At 43.8% G+C, this 16,707-nt stretch overlaps 1 protein-coding gene across 1 annotated transcript; it reads right to left on the reverse strand.

Annotated features, from left to right (window-relative positions):
- Positions 1 to 151: 151 nt before the first annotated feature.
- Positions 152 to 16,503, reverse strand: onecut3b (one cut homeobox 3b). The gene is made up of 2 exons (XM_056390564.1): positions 15,423 to 16,503; positions 152 to 5,240 (listed from the first exon to the last, which is right to left on the reverse strand). The coding sequence occupies exons 1-2, from the start codon at positions 16,501 to 16,503 to the stop codon at positions 4,882 to 4,884; spliced, it is 1,440 nt and encodes a 479-aa protein (XP_056246539.1). The 3' UTR covers positions 152 to 4,881.
- Between the last annotated feature and the right edge of the window lie 204 nt (positions 16,504 to 16,707).

Raw genomic sequence — 16,707 nt, forward strand, 5'->3', positions numbered from 1 at the left:
GCATTGAGTTTCTTTTGATTTGAACAAAATGGTTTAGCCCAAAGTATGAAAAACAGTCCTGACCAATGGTACACCCATAGTCATATAATCTAGAGCTTTACACCACCAGATGGCAACAGAGCACCACAGTAAGAAACCATCACACAGAAAATGAGAAGCCAGTCAGCCAATTGGTTGTTTTTTTATTTGTTTTAGTCAAAACACACAATTTACCCATACTGGTTTTCAATTGGTGTATTATTTGTTCCAGTTATTACTTGATTCTCCCTCCACAGGCTGAAGGCAGACCTGACAGATTCACTGTATTTCTGGGAGATGAAGAACAGAAGAAAGGCTTTCTGCATGACAACCGTATGTGTGTGTGTGTGTGTGTGTGTGTGTGTGTGTGTGTGTGTGTGTGTGTGTGTGTGTGAGAGTGTTCATGTGTGTATATGCTCTCTGTGCATACGTGTGCAGGCATTTGATCAACACCTTCGATTAGATGTCCACTTAACAAGTCAAATCCCCCACCACCACCTCCCTCGTAGCCGGGGGAGGGTCCTGGGTGTCTTGGCCCCCACCGTAAAGGTCACCCTGAAGAGGTTAAAGGTGATCACACACACATACACTGATCTTTCTGAGAGCCATCCTTCCTCCTTTCCTCCCACCTCTCCTGTCCAGTCAGTTTTTCTGCCTTCCTCCATCGCTCTCTTTCTCTCTCCCTCCTATTTTTTTTTTTTTTTTTTTGTCTCTGCTCTATTTGAAATTGATTGTCTTCTACCATCACAAAGACACTTGGTTCTGATTGATTGATTGGTAAGGGAAGAGGAAGAGAACATCGACACTGGGGCTTCCAGAGCTCTGAGGTCTGTCTGAAGGAAAAAACAAATGATGCCATTTTGATGCACTGGAAGAAACTGTACTTCAGCTGCCTGGTCGTCTGTTTGTTTAGGCTCCTAAAGCAGACAAACACCCAGGCTGATCGAATTTAGATTGGATGAGCTGAAACACAGGAACAAAACAGAGAAACTCACACACGAACTCACACTCACACTTGTGTGATGAAACAAGGGGTAAATACAGATACAGACATGGAAGTGTGGAGACTATTTCCACACAAAGGGAGGGCGGGGGGGGGGGTTACAACAGGGGGAAAGACACAGCAATGAAGCTGATACACGTACAAATACACGTTTTATACAAATACACAAACAGCACATAAAAGACACAGAGCTAAAAAAGAATGTAAAGATTATTTGGAAACCGAAACCCAGTAGTTTTTTTTCCCTGTTTCTCCCCCTCTCCTCCACCTGTAGAGGTACAGTTCATCCTGCTGTTTATATACACTTATATAGTATCCATGCATAAAAGAATCGCTCATCCCACCCCTAATAACAGAGGTGCTTTGGTTGGATCTCTTTTTTTAATATGGGAATCACCTTAACACACATAGGAGACAAACTTCAAACACAAAATAAGCCAAAAGGTGATGCAAAACATAAATTAGTGTGTCTTTCATGTCTCATATTTGACTTTAGCAACAACAGTTTTCTCAATTACCTAATTTTACTTTGTATTCATAATCCTTTTCCTCTGATTTCTTCTTCTCCCCTGCTACTTTATCATATATTATGTCCTTTTGTAACTGTTCATTTATTCCTTATGTCTCTCTCCTAAGCGCAAACGTGCAAACCTACAAATAATAACTCAAAAAATGTCAAACAGTTTATACTCCACACGCTCTTTTAAAGAAATATAAAACAGAACAATCATTTTGCTGTGACTTTAATGTCACTCTCATTGCTAAACATTGTCATTATTGTTTCACTACATAACCTTTACAATAAAGATTTGAGGTATATCAAGATGAATTGTCTACACATGCCTGCCTCGTTGTGATGCTACCCTGGACGTAGGGACCAGCGAAGAGGGTTTGGATTGATGGGGGTCACCGGCGGGCGTCATGTCGTCTTTAGGAGATGAAAGCTCAAAGAATTGGAGCACTGATTGCTCATTGGTTGGTTGTTAGATGTGATCAGAGGGCTTTGTAAACTGCCAGATAGACACACACACCTACACTCGGTTTACAAATTACACAAAAATATCTCTGGTGGGAGTGTGTGTGCATGTGTGTATCATGGAGAGGACTCAGTAAGATGACATCTCACCAGCATGTAAGGAGAAAAAAAAAGGCGGTGGCGGTAAACAATCTTATCCCCCTCGTGTGAAAAAAGTGCTCAGAACAAAAGTGGCTTTTTTAATGTCATGAGGACCCCTCCAGTGTTGCTCCCCCTTCACCCAGCGTGTGCCCCCCTTCACTTTAAACCCCGTGTGTGTATATGTGTGTATATATGTGTTCAGAGCAGTCCAACCCCTGGTTGAAGGAAAAAGGCACTCAACTCTTCCCACATAACAAACACCTCTGTGTGTTTGCCATGCAGCACGACTGCTCTGCGGAAATGTGTATGTGCACTTAGAAGCATATCTGCACCTGTCACTGAATCTGCGTGTGTGTGTGTGTGTGTGTGTGTGTGTGTGTGTGTGTAGTGTTTGCGTGTGTGCACGTCCCAAGTCCAGTGTGAACATGGCAGGCTTGAAGTATCTTTGGTATTGATGGCTGTGTCACAGTCCACTCCATTCTGTGAGGTAGCCACACACACACACAACTGTTTCCATCACTAACTCTTCTGTTTTGGGTCTGAACCTCAAACATCTGCACTAAAAACCTACAAAGTGTTTTTTTTTTTCCATCTGGACTCTAGTAGACGTCCTAAGTGACACCTCCAACAAGGAATCTGTTATAGTGCACTACATAACGACCAGAACCCAAGCCATGGAGGAATGTCACTTGGATGCTTCCTACCAGTCTGATGACAGGCCTCTGATGCTCCTACCTCCCCTGCTGCTCCCCTCTTCCTCCTGTCTGCATCTCCTCTCTAATATGATTATCTCCCGCTAGAAGATGCTACACAACGAGTGGCTTTGCCCACAAAAAATTCAAACAAAAAAAAGGCATAAATAAAATGAGGCGGTTCTCATGGTAACCAAAAAACACCATCAGCAGAGGAATGCAGTGACAGTCCAGTTCAAAGGGGTCAAAGTTCAGAGATCAGGAAAGTGGTCCTTCACGTCCAGACAGTCCATCTATTCCATCGTACAGGTATTCACAAATATGCACAGTTTGTCACTTGTGGTATCCCTTCCTTGTCTGTGCATAGGATCAGTCTATGACATGTTGAGTCTTCTTTTTTTTCAATCTTTAAGTTTTTACATTTTGTCGACAAGGTGCTTCTTTACATAGTTTCAGCACAACATAGCACAATAGTCACGAGAGAGAAACCATGTGTCTATGGTACTATTATTACCCGCATCAATAGTAAGGAGGGAAAAATAAAGGAAAGACACAACAGGAGGGGTTAGCAAGAGAGTAGATAAATAGAGAATAGATAAGACAGAGGGACAGAGAGATGAACGTAAAGATTATTTACAGTGATTTTCATTGTGTTTCATGTCGATCACATCAATGTTTTTCTGAGGTATGGAATAGGCTACATGCCCGTATAGTGCTCGCAGTTTGAAGGTTGTGATGACACAGGCCAGACACAGCGGGGTGCATGGCGACGGAGCAGGCTGCACCTGTTCTCTGATTATCATAAAGAGGCAAACATCATTGGCACTCAGGATCCTATATTGTGACATTTGACCTCTACGTTTGGCCACTAGAACAGAGCAGACCCCAACCCCCTCCCTCCCTCCCTACACTCAGGGACGACACCTTTGAACGTGGGGAGTGTCGTCCCAGTTTGATTGTTCTCCTCTTGTAACCTGAAAATATCCTCTCACGGGCTATGGCCATGTAGCCATACAACAAGTCTTAAGAAACAAACATTCAAATATGTATAAAAGGGTGTGTGGATTATCACGTTTTATCATGTTGTCTCAGTGTGTTTGGTGTTTGCAGGACTACACTTATGCCTATATAGAGTATTGGTATCAGTATCCTAATAGAAATCTACACTGCAGGCTACAATGTGCTGTACGCCTCCTGGAGATATGAGTTCTAACTACACCAACATGCTCTCAACATGTCCAGATGTGATCTAAATGGACAGCAGGTGGCACTGTTACTCTGACGTGGAGCGGGATGAATCACTGCAGAGGAATTACACCCGTGGCGCACACGCAGCATGTGAACATTACGCACATGCACACGCAGGACACACACACATGCAGTGATGCAGAGGGGTGGTATGTGGTTAGCGGGTCAAAGGACCTGCCGAGAGCGTTTCACAGACACTTGACACTCAAACGCACCTCTCAATCAGCCTCTGTGTCTGTTATTGAAATGAGGAGTGGTTGATTCGTTGATCACGGCCCAGCAGACACATCTGCTGCCTGATTTCTGCTTGATTTGTGAAGACCAACATGTGGCTGCTTAAGGTTCCCTGTCTTAAAGCTATCGGTTCCTTGTCATGAGTGATTCTTTGGTGTGTTTACATCCTGACCAGAGGCAAACCCCCTCCTCCCTTTTCAAGGCTTAAACATAGACCTACAGTGTGGTTTAGTGTGGATGGATTTTCTTTGGTTTTCAGATGGATTAACTAAGAGCCACCTGTGGTTGTTTGAGGGCAACTCTCCTAAAGCTACTGCATCTTTGGTTTGAAGAGCCACAATTTGAAATGCAAGTTAGCCCCCATGACTATAATAGAAAATACATGGAGCACTGAGAAGATCTGATTCATCTGCACAAGTCCTCAGCACTTTGAGCAGATGGATCAGATGAGTGATCTGAAGCTACACACCCTATAGCTCTGCAGGATCACAGTTAGAGCCCACTGCTTTAGTGTAAAACACCCCCCCTCCATCCTCCATGCATCTGTTCAATGATCCGTCCTGCCACCGTCAGGCCTTAGAGAACGTGGTCGCAGAGGAGGTACCGGGTTGGATCGGTGAGGCATTGTTGTTGTTGCTGTTTCCGTGAGGAGTGTGCAAGTGGCTGTGGCCGTGCACCCCATGACCATGTTCCTCTGTGTCCCAGCGGTCCGGACAGCGGCGGCGTGAGTTCATGAAGAAGTTGGAGACGGTGGAGAGCTCCAGGCCCAGCTGCTGGGAGATGGTGACCTGCATCTCTTTGGAGGGGCGGCGGTTCTCTCTGAAGATGGCTACCAAGGTGCGACGCTGCAGGTCGGTGAAGACCAGTCGCTGCTTCTTTGGCACCTGACTGCGCTCTCGTCCTCGGTCCTCCTCCTTGCGTTTACATGCTGGAGAGAGAAAGAGGGAAGAGACAGAGGGAAGGAGGGGAGAAAACAGACAGATAGAAGAGTTTTATTGAGACCAATATAGTCTGTGCTCCTGTAAAGCTACAAATAATGCAATATATACTACATTATCAGGGTCAGAAGTCTAATGACCACATAAAGGGTAATACCACAGAAATCAAGACTGACAATTGAAATGTCTCAAGGGAAAATCAGAATGTGAAAGCAAGAGGTTAAAAATGGACCATTCGCAGGTGTTTGTGTGTATAAATGAATATTTTAGTGTTCTGGGAATATTTAATTTAAATGTGTTTAATTATGCTAGTTGTTCAACTGTAAATAATATGAAGACTGTATAGTCTGAAGGAGAGGCACAATTGTGAAGATGAAAATAGAGTAAGATGCACATGTAACAGGAGAGTATGCAGGCAACAAAAGAGAGAGTGGGAAAGTGGAAAGACAGAGAGGAAAACAAAAAAATCAATGGGTCGACACTATTGAGTGAAAAAGACCAAATTAAAACAATATTTCTGACTTTAAAGTTGAAATAGCTGATCACAGTACCACTTTTAAAAGATAATAGCCAAAGTTAAATCTAGCCTTTCTTTGTCTTTCCAAGTGTGTATCAGAGCACCCTGACAGACCATTACAGTGGATTCTGCAGGTTTCAGCCTTTAAAGCTTCTCTCCAGGCATGTTTTAAATTAGCCTACATTATGTAAAAGAAAATACTCTGCTATGATTAATATTTTGTTTAACATGGTTTTCACAAAAAAAAAAAAAAAGTGGGGAAAAATGTTAAACTGGCCCTGGAAACACATCTATGTTTACTTCCTCATTGAGAAATTCTGGGTCAGGCCTTATGCCCCGCCCACTACCTGCAACCTGCTGGCGTTAGGTTACAGGTGAAAGAGTAGAGCGTATCAAGATGGTTAGCGGTGGAAACATCTGAGACTCAGACTCAGGAGTTTGTTGTGCAACAAAATCAGCGCTTAGAAGACGTATCAGAACGGTAAGCGTAGACGTCTGTTTACGTTGTTTGTTAGATTGTAACTGACAAAGTGTTAACGGCTGGGCTAATGTAAACTCTTGTTGAGTGTACTGACAAAGTTCCGGTGACCGGCGAAAGGTCAGTGTTTGTCAAGATGGTTAGCTTTAGAGGAAACATCAGAGACTCATATTTGAGCCTCAATCAGACCCAGACTCAGATGAGGAGTCTGTTGTGACCAAAATCGACGATTAGCAGACGTGTCATAAAGGTTAGCGCAGTTAGCATCTTTTGTTTATTTATGTTGCTTGCTAGTTTGTAACCGGCAGTAGCTAACACAGTGTTAGTGGCTGTGCTAATGCTAACTCTCGCTGTCTGTACTGACAAGGTTTATTTTGCCCGCCTTCCGTCCCCGCATGTTGACGGGATTGGTTCCTTAGGTAAGCCTATGTGATGTATGAAACCCTGGCTGCCATTGGTTGGCTGCTTATTTCGTTCATTCAATGTCTTGTATAAAAACACCATATAGGCACGTTAGCACGGTTAGAAACTGGATTTTCATCGGAGAGGATCTTTAAAATGTCTTTTTTATTACTGTTTTCTTACCTTTAGTTAGACTTTGTTTTGTTTTTCACTATGGTATTAAAATCAACTTGAAGACATCTTAAACTTGCTTGACAGTCACCTGTCAGTTTTCTTCATTTATTATTTGGTATTTTACTGCAAACTGGTTTAAAACTCTTGCTATTGGTGTGTTCAAGAAAATCCGAGATTTAAGACTCAGTTGTTCAGACAGCTAATTTCTGTACAGAAGAAAAAGAAATTCACATGATAATTTTCAGTCACCAGCCAGTTTTCTATGCCTGTTTATATTAATTACATAGCTTGTGGATGCAAAATCATATTTTTCAGTAGCTGGCCATAAAATCTCAGATGTCGAACTGTCCTTGAATGCTACAGAAACGATCGCTTTTTGTTTTTTTTGTTTTTTTTTATGTCCCCTGATTGCAGCTGCTGTAGAGCATGACAATAACATGAAAAAAACAAACATTGAGGAGGCTAATTGTTCACTGGGATGGATTTCAGGCAAGTTTCAAATCTTTAGAAGTTGATTTTCAAAGTGCAGTGAAATGAAGTGAAACCAGTGGCCGCCTGGAGGATAAGAAATCAATCTAAAAACTTATAGAAGGCTTGGAAAATGGTCATCAGTAATGTAAAGTGGGTTGTGCAGTCTGTGGATAATACTACAAGGACTAGGAATACGATTAGCTACAACTTACAAAACACAAATAGGGTCTTTTTAAAGTTAGTACAGAGGCCAACTGTGTAAGAAGGGCGATTTTAATTTTAATATTTGTTATATTTTACTCTCCAGGTCTAATAGCCAAATAATATTCTCTAAAGAAAAGAAAGAGGTCATGGTGGATAGGTTGTTTTCATTGTGGGTCTGTGTGTCTGTGCTGAAACTGGAGGAGCGTGATGTGAAATGCTGACAAAGAAGCGGTCTGCCGTGCCTGGATGCACCGTCAGTTGGCTCGGCTTTAGCTGTGGAGACTGGAGGGAGTCTGTTCTGTTCTGCTGCCCTAAAAAGCTGCAATGATCGATTTTCCGCGGTTTTCTCCCGAACACGTGGTCCAGTAATCAGGGCTCCCTTCCCCACCCGATCGATCCCCATCGATCCGCGAGACCGAGGTGTGTGTGTGTGTGTGTGTGTGTGTGTGTGTGTGTGTGTGTGTGTGTGTGTGTGTGTGTGTGTGTGTGTGTGTGTGTGTGTGTGGCGTGTTGGGGAGTACAGCTCAAGAGCGCGCTTTGTGACAGACAGATGGAGAAGAAATTGTTTATCTGTGGAAGAACAAAGGAGATGTGGCGGAAAAGAGTGGCAGTCATCCAGTCTGAGAGCTCTAGAGGAGGACAAAAGAATGACTCATATATGTCACTGATTATGTTTTATTAAAAAAAAAAAACAGTGTGCACGTGCGCGAGATGGGGTCTGTTGGCGTGCACGAAAGAAAGAAACAAAGTGAGGCATGATATTTATCCCCTATTTTGAAGCGTTTGTGCACATGTGAGGGGGAGGAAGGGATGAGAGAAAGGAAAGGAGGGAGTGAGGGAATGAAGCCCGGCTGCAATGTGGAGGTGGTGTATGCAAATGATTGATGACTTTACAGCAGGTTTAGACAACAGCAGTAAACAGATTTGACTGTGAGGGGGAGATCAATATGAATGTGCACATGTGTATGCATGCCTGTGTGTGAGCGTGCGTGTGTTTTAATTGCCATTGTTCATGCTTTGTTACTGCAAGCAAAGCATAATTACAAGATATTTTTCCTCAGCTGAAAGTAGGTTATACATTTGTCCCTACATTACAGATACATCACTCCATCCCCACTCGACTTCTTCAACTGTTTTCCTCTTGTTGTTTTTCTCAATTGTTTTAATTTGCCCTCAGATTGATAGCCCCCATATTGATTGATCCGCACTTCAGAACCATTTCATGGAACGTTTATTCAATTGGTTCAGGCCCAGCCATGCCAGAACCTCCTCACGGCTCTCTAAGTGCTGTCTCAAACCAAACTCAATACTCCCTAATGTAATGACTGAATGCTAGTGCTAATATAGTGATAATTTAATATGTAATGCCTGTTTTTCGAACAACTTGTGCTACCGGCCATTTTACAATGCCAACACCACTCTGGTTCTCCTCCATCACTTCAAATGCATCTCTGCAGCTAGGAGGCCCTGCAGAGCAACACAGCCGCCAAAGGAGTTAGCACAAGGCCTGGGCCTGCATGGTCAATACATATTTCAGATAATCAATAGGTCCATTTCAAATGAGACTCCTCTGGCCCTGTGAACATCCCCTTACCCAGCAATGAATAGGACCACAGGGAAGGAAAAGAGGGAGCTGCTCATTAAAGAGACCTCTCTTGAGACGAGAACCAAACCGTTGCAGGCTATCTTTAGTTGCCTCATTACCAAATGGGCTTTTCTGAAGAGACAAGCGGGGACGCTCAGCAGTCTCAAGTGGCACTTGCTCATGTCGTCTCTTTCATATGCCCTGGTGTCAACGATGCTAAAGGTGTCAGGCAACTGCCACTTTGCTTAATCTCAACCTCTTGCTGATCCAAAGATTAACTCGCTGGCTGTGCAGCATGTTAAATTGCACTCGTGACTCCTTTAAGAGCAGCTCTGCTCTATCACTTAAGTGGCTGCTGTTGTTTCTACTTTGACTGTGCACTTAAACGTGAAGATGAGAAGGGCAGTAGGTGGATGTTGGCTGACCTTTGTCTGTTATATTATACTACATGTCATACCTGATGGGAATTTACAACTAAAAACAAGCTGACTGACAAAAATCACAGCTCTTCATATTCAGTACCCAATTTCCCACTTCTGGACATGTTTTTGTTTTTTTTTATATTTCCTCAAACCAGTTGGATTACCAAAAAACAAATTCTTACAAACTATTGCCCCTCTTTCGTTGGAAAATAAAGTATGAACACGCTAATTGAAATAGTTAATTTCAAAAGTTTAACAACTAGAAACAAGATGTCTCCACTGAAAAGTCAAATCCTGTTCGAACGCACACGTCTTAAACTCAGAGAGAAACTTTCCCCCTTCAGGAGATGAATTTGAAAGCAGCCCTCTTGTGTCACACCCAGCAAATCAATCTCTCCAATAAGCTCCAATAACAATAAACACAACATATCTTTCCTTAACACTCATAGTCAGAAGTGAATTAAAAACAGTTGATCATAGCTGTGTTATACAGGCTGAATCACACAACAGCAGGACTACAGATATGAACAGTGTTTTGCCTGAAGACATTATGTGCAGAAGGGAAAACATGAGATTCTCAGATGACAGCTAGATGTCCTTTTATGGATTAAACAGAGATGAAAAACACACATAAAAGGCCATTTATATATACAGTATATGTAGCCTCTAGATGTAATGAAATGAAAAGGCAGATTTATTATGACTCTAATCCTCAAATTGCAGAGAAACACAAATATAAACAAAAAGCAATTACTTTATAGGAGACTTAATGTGTTAAACAGCTCTAAAATGTGTGTGTGTGATTGTGTGTGTGTGTGTGAGTGTGAGAGTGTGTGTGTGTGTGTGTGTGTGTGTGTGTGTGTGGGAAGATGAGACATGAGGTGGATTTAGGGGTGTGTGTGTGTGTGCATGTGTGTGTGTGTGTGTGTGGGGGGGGGGGGGGGGGCAGACGGTGAACTAACCGCACCGTGCTGCTGCTAGTCGACGCCTGGACGGAGGGATGAGATCGGGCTTTGTGTGCGGTGAGACGGGCCCTCTCCCGCCCTGGACGGACTACTGCGGGCGAGAAACAGTTTGGCGTCAATCACTCTCTGTCACACCTCTCAGATGTACGCTTATTGATTATATTGATCATATTATAGGCCTATTCATTGCTGGGAGGTAAAACGCCCGAATGCCCCCACCACCTCCACCACAATCATCCTCACCCGTAACAACACACAGCAGCGGGGAAACCAAACCGTCCCTTCACCCTTAAAATACTCTCAATTGATTAGAATTGGATTATTTGAAAGCTTTCGTTTATTTGTCCGTGTAAAGCCTGTGTTGTCTTGTTCAGACGAGTGATCGGCAGCTTTACAGCCTGTCACATATTGGCTTGCAGTCTATAAAACCACTGCTTGGCTTTTAAATGTTATTCATGCCCCTTTTTTTTCCTGAGCAAATCATGTACTTCATTCACTCCAAAACAACGCAAAGATGAGATGTGAAATTTCACTGCGGAGAGCACAGGCTTCTGTCAAACATTTGCTGCTGAATTTCAGAGAATGAAACGAAGCTCTCCATGCAAACGAAACTAAAAATGAGCCACTGAGGGAAACGGTAAAGTATAGAGAAGTATATTTGTTCAGAAGTATTTTCCGAAACATTTAACCTAGAAAAAAGTTGTTAGAAAATATAATAGTAATTTTCTCTGAGTCAGACAGACTGATTTGTTCGAAAATCGGATATAAAGGACTTTAAATACTCGGCGTGTAATGCGTTTTACTGAAACATCAAACACTGCATCTTTAAATGTTTTCATTGTTTTTCATTATTTATTTATTTATTTATTTTTATCTTATTATCTGAAAAATTTCGTATCAATTAGACTTTGAATTAGATGAGAATAGCAACAACAACAAAGAACAATGTTGGCCTGAAATATTAAGAAATGTGCGGCCTGTAGCGACACGAACACTCCACTGTTTTTAAAGATTATTGTAATATGTGAAACTGTAAACTATAAAAAATCTACGATTTTAAATATAAATCGGGATTTGAAAAATATCTACTATTTAATTAAGAATTAATTATTAATTTTCTATATGGGGAGTCTGTGTCGGTTTCTCCTGCTCCACGTTTTAATAAATGACATGGGAATGAAAAGGGGAAATTTTGCGATGAGGCTCTGTTAAAAAAGCAATTAAAAACACACACACACACAAAGTCTCTCACACACACAGAGCTATATATTTCTAATGTTGAAACAAGTTTTTGTGTAATAAATATCCCCATGAGGACAATGAAGTTAAAGCTGAAAAGTGCTAATTTAAACATCACTAATCCCACAAAACTGTGCTCTAAATGTTTTATCGTTATTTTCACCTTTAACACTAAACTGCTGCTGTGATCAGAGGGAGCTGTCTGTTCAGCACCAGGAGGCCTTTTCCACTCTGACATGAAGGTAATTAATGAAGGTTTTCCAAAACAAAGTCAGGCTGTTCTCCAAAATAAGAGCCCGAATTAAGAGTATAGCATCAAATGAACAACATTACTGCTGCATGTTTACATGTTTATCTTATTCGTTTTAATTACACCACAAGGCAAAATAGCAGGAAACTTGAATATCTGAGCAGTTGTTTCATATATTTCTACCTCCTCATCTCACTGAAGACATTTATTTTTAAACTCTATGTTGCAGCCCTGCATCTCTTGCACAAATCCTCTATGTAAAATGATGAGCTGTGATTGATTAGAATGAGGGCTTAATGGTCAAAAGTGCCACAAATACATAATTTCATCAGGTGTATATCATGCAAGGTCATTTCAAATATTTGGCTGGAGCTTGTTTTACAGTTTGTATGAAGCTATATCGAGCTTGTTCATGCAGTGTGTTGTAAAGCCTGTAGGTTTTATAGGTCATGACACATTCACTTTTATTCACACCGACTGTCGGAGTATTTCACAGCAGCGTGCCAGTGTAGTGGCTATGCAAAATGAGTTCAGCCTGTTACGGTGAGAGATGACCAGAGAGCAGAGATGAAATCAGTGTTGGAAGGCAAAGGATCTGCCTTTCTGATGCTGGTTCAGAGCCAGAAGAGGCAGAAGGGGGAGGCAGGGAAGGAAGGAGAGGGAGAGAGAGAGAGAATGAGAGAGCCGAAGAGAGCAGAAGAGAGGAAATCAATACCGATTCAGAGCGAGTCAGATAAGCCTGAACAATGTATAGTGCAGACACACTCTATAACCCAGTCACACACACACATGTGCATGTGCAAGCACTCACACAGACACACGTGTACGCACACACACACTTGGTGAAATGTGCTTGCATGCCTCCATAAAGACGCATTACAATCCCCATAAAGCATAGCAACCTTTAAAATCAAATGACATCACAACCTTGGATTGCTTTGAGGATTCGCTGACATGAGCAGAAAGCACTCATTACTACAACTCGATGGGCAGCTGGATGCTCTGATGCTCTTTGTCTACTGTAAGATGCTCCTCAGCTCTCATCCTTTCACGTTTGTGTTAAAATATCAGCCTTCCTGCCCTGATTTCACTAGAAATATGTCAAATGTGTCTTTGTTACAAATTGCCAGAGATGTTTCTTTCCCCACTTCATGAATGTCTGCGTTTTTCGGCACTGGAAGTCTACACCATCCCTGCTGGTGTCAGATCTGTGCTATTGATATTTTACAGGATGTTTGGGGTGTAAACAGCGCTCTCCAAAACCACTTACACACACTCTACCGTGGTGTTCAGGCAGTGAGACCAGTGTGTGGTCCTCGACTGTTAACCACAGATCTGACTTTGCTTACCTAGAAGATGCTGTTACAAGCGCTAACATCACCACTCTCTGCCTCTGTCTTTCTTCCCGGCTCCCCTCCCTCTCCCTTATACTTATCAATTATTAAGGTCGGTATTGATCCTTTCACTACCCTGCCTCTATCTGGCTGTTCACACAAAGCCCAAACCTCCCTGCCCTCACTCAATCAATGGCATCTCCCAGCTCTTTTTCCACATGTCAGTTTTGCTTTTCTTGCCTTTGCACTTAAAGCCACGCCGACTGAAGTTTTGCACATCCCAATTTGGTCCGTTTGAATTCTTCACAAAATATGAGAAACAGCAGACTGATATTAATCTTTCATGGCACAAGCAAGTTTAATGGGCATTAAAAGATGGAGCTGGTAAGAGAGAGAGAGAGCAGTGAGGATGGAAAATGGCTGTGCGCATTGTTTGACTTTATGAAACCCTCTCCTCCTCCTCTGGTCAATGATTTTTTTTTTTTTGTTTTGTTTTGTGGCCGCTGATCTTTTGAAGCCAAACAACCTGCCTGCCTGTTGCCAGGTTAACCAGTAAAAGATTAGTGATATTATTTTCATGTGCTGCAGAGAGAGCGAGAGAGAGAAAGAAAAACAGAGAGGGAGAGCACCAGGGAGTGGGAGAGAAGGGGGTTGGGAAGGGGAAACGGCCTTATTGATCTTCTATGTGCAAAGCCAGGCAAACACTGAAAGGACGGCGCTACACTATTAATGACACTCACAGCCTCAGCTTCTAATCTCTATCTATCTATCTATCTATCTATCTATCTATCTATCTATCTATCTATCTATCTATCTATCTATCTATCTATCTATCTATCTATCTATCTATCTATCTATCAGTTTGAAGACACTTTACTGTTGCTAGTGGTGTTGTCCATATTCTTACACTGTGATGGATTGCATTATCCAGCCTGAAAACAGGAGATCAAAGATATGAATGCGAAGTATTGTACTGTAATATAGTTGCACATTAGCTGTTGGTTTCACCCGAGTTGTTGAAACCCTTATTTTCGCCAGTTGTCAGTGAGAATAGGGCAAGTTTTCCAATAATCGTATCGCCCTTTGTGTTTTCTGCAGCCTCAAAAACTCTATATTCTCTATATTTTTTTCTTGTCCATACTGGTCCCTGTTACCAATCCCCATCCCAGCTACAATCAATATTTCATCAGAACTGTTCATGCAGCTTAACGTTGCCTTGAAATAGATCTAGGGATCATATACTGGCTGGGTTGGACCTAGGTTTACTGTATAATCCATGTCTTTTAAAGTTTTTTTATTTTATTTTTTATTCTGCAATAACAAGAACTGGGACCTGGGTTAATTCAGTGAAATTGTCATTTGTGGTCACATTTTGGTCATCCGACAACACTGACCGCACAGTGGAAGTCGCCACCCGAGTTGGAGCGATCCTACCTGTCTATGTTCTAAATTTAGAGCTTTTACAACAGAGCACTAAATGAAAAGCCAGAGAGACCATGCGGTTATTGCGTCTTTCAGCTCCGATACGAGTAGGCTATTGATCCGTGTGCCACATTTAAAAGGGAGAGTGGGAACTGGCGTATTGATCATGGCAGCCTGGGGTCACCCCGCTTCTCCCGCGCAACTAGTTGGCCCAGTAGCCCCACCACCGCGGCTGTGTGTTTATAGTCGGTCACAGAGAGACGGAGAAAAAAGGCGTCGGGGGAGGGAAACTATTCCGAGGTTTATTGTGAATCAATGGCGATTTGCTATGTGCCGATCAGAAATATAGACTTACAAATTTATTCTACAACAGCCCGCGTAAACGCACATGTACACGCCCAAAGCAATCATTAATATCACCGGTTTCTGGAGATCTAAATGAACAACAATTAGACTTGCTGTCTTTCTATAAACAATCTATATTTGTTTCATGAAATAAGGATGCAGTTCATTTCAGTGATGAAGCCGCTGTGCCTCTGCGCTTTGTTTTAGCCGGTTGAACTGTCCGTGGTGCTGAATCTTTTAGGCCTCCGCAAGTTTGGTGTGTCTGTTTATAATTTGACAAATAACGGTGGAACGTGGCCTCACTGTTTCTAAAGACTGATACGGTGTAATGTGAAATATTAATACAGAAAGGACAGTATCTTACCAGCCAGCCGGAGAGCAGACATCCGCTGAAACTCCGGCTCCTGCAGCCACTTCCACATCCTCCTGAAGGTCTCCCGGCCTGACTTGAGCTTACTCCAGGGTTTGGGGTTCCGTAGCAGGTCTGAGAGGGTTCCCTGCGACCGGCTCAAGATCCTCTGGGCGAATATGGCCTGCGGGATGGAGTACCGCTTTAACTCGGCCGTTATCCTCTGAGCCACCTCCTTTGTGTTGATTTCCTCCGCTTGGATGCCCGACCCTGCTACTCCCTGGCCGGCTCCGTGGCCGTGCCTCTCCCGGTCCCCGAGCATCACCGCGCCGTTCGCCTGGGAGTGGAGGTGACTGTGCGGGTGGTGGTGCATGCCGCTGAGGTTGGAGATCATGCCGTGGCCGTGACCCCCTAAACTCCTCGCCAGGTGCTCTTGGTCGCTCCGGGACAGCATGGAGGCGTGGGACTCAAACCCCGAGACCGGAGAGAGCATCTTGGCGTCGGTGGAGAGGTGCGTACTGGGACCGTACGCTGAGAGCGGCTGCTGAGAGTTGTGCAAAGAGCCCAGCCCGCTGGACAGCGGGGAGAGCGAGCCGTGGCCCATACCGGACACGGACATCTCTTTGGGGTAGTGACTGTACAGATTGCCCATGGAGGCGAGCCCCCGGTGGTCCTCCCGCATCAGCGTGAAGCTGCCGCTGACGTTCCCGGCGGAGAGTCGTTGATGGGCGGCAGCATGGTGGTGTGAGTGCGGGTGGTGAAACTTATCCGAGACGGTGGATATCGGAGGTAGATGCTGCAGGGGGGTCAGGGTGGTGTACGTGTTGCTAAGGCTCATCCCGGTCTCGCACATGCTGATGGACGGGTGCAGGTGACCGGACAGCGCGGACGGGTCTGTCCGGTAGTCCCCGCCGGAGCCCTCCAGGAGCGAGGCCATGCCGGACACCATGGCTGACCGCGCACCGGGAGCGTGCGAGACCAGATTCCGAGGAGTGGAGCTGGGGGACGGCGACGGCCGCGCGTGCGGGGAGCTCATGAGGTCCCCCGCCTGGGAGTGCGAGGAGACGCTGTGAAGGTTCTCCATGGTGAGCTCCATAGCTGAAAAGATATATTTTCCCCGGTCCCACCCTCCCCACCCTCTCCCCCTGTCTCTCCCTCTTGCTCCTGTCTCTCACTCTCACTAGGGACGCGCGCTCTCTCTCGTACCCCCTATCCCTCCTGGAGCGATAAAATTACATTTGAACGCCAATCCATTGATTAAAATTCTCCGATCAATCCAGTGCGGCGTAGAGAGGTTCTG

The sequence above is a fragment of the Seriola aureovittata genome, chromosome 12, assembly GCF_021018895.1.
Source record: "Seriola aureovittata isolate HTS-2021-v1 ecotype China chromosome 12, ASM2101889v1, whole genome shotgun sequence".
Classification (NCBI taxonomy): domain Eukaryota; kingdom Metazoa; phylum Chordata; class Actinopteri; order Carangiformes; family Carangidae; genus Seriola; species Seriola aureovittata.

Bases quoted from the DNA above. Each gene is read 5' to 3' on its own strand.
- onecut3b (XM_056390564.1), bottom strand. From the start codon at position 16,503: ATGGAGCTCACCATGGAGAACCTTCACAGCGTCTCCTCGCACTCCCAG. The intron at 5,241-15,422 runs GTAAGATACTGT...TTCTCTCTCCAG, and splicing joins GTCTGCTCTCCGGCTGGCTG to CATGTAAACGCAAGGAGGAG.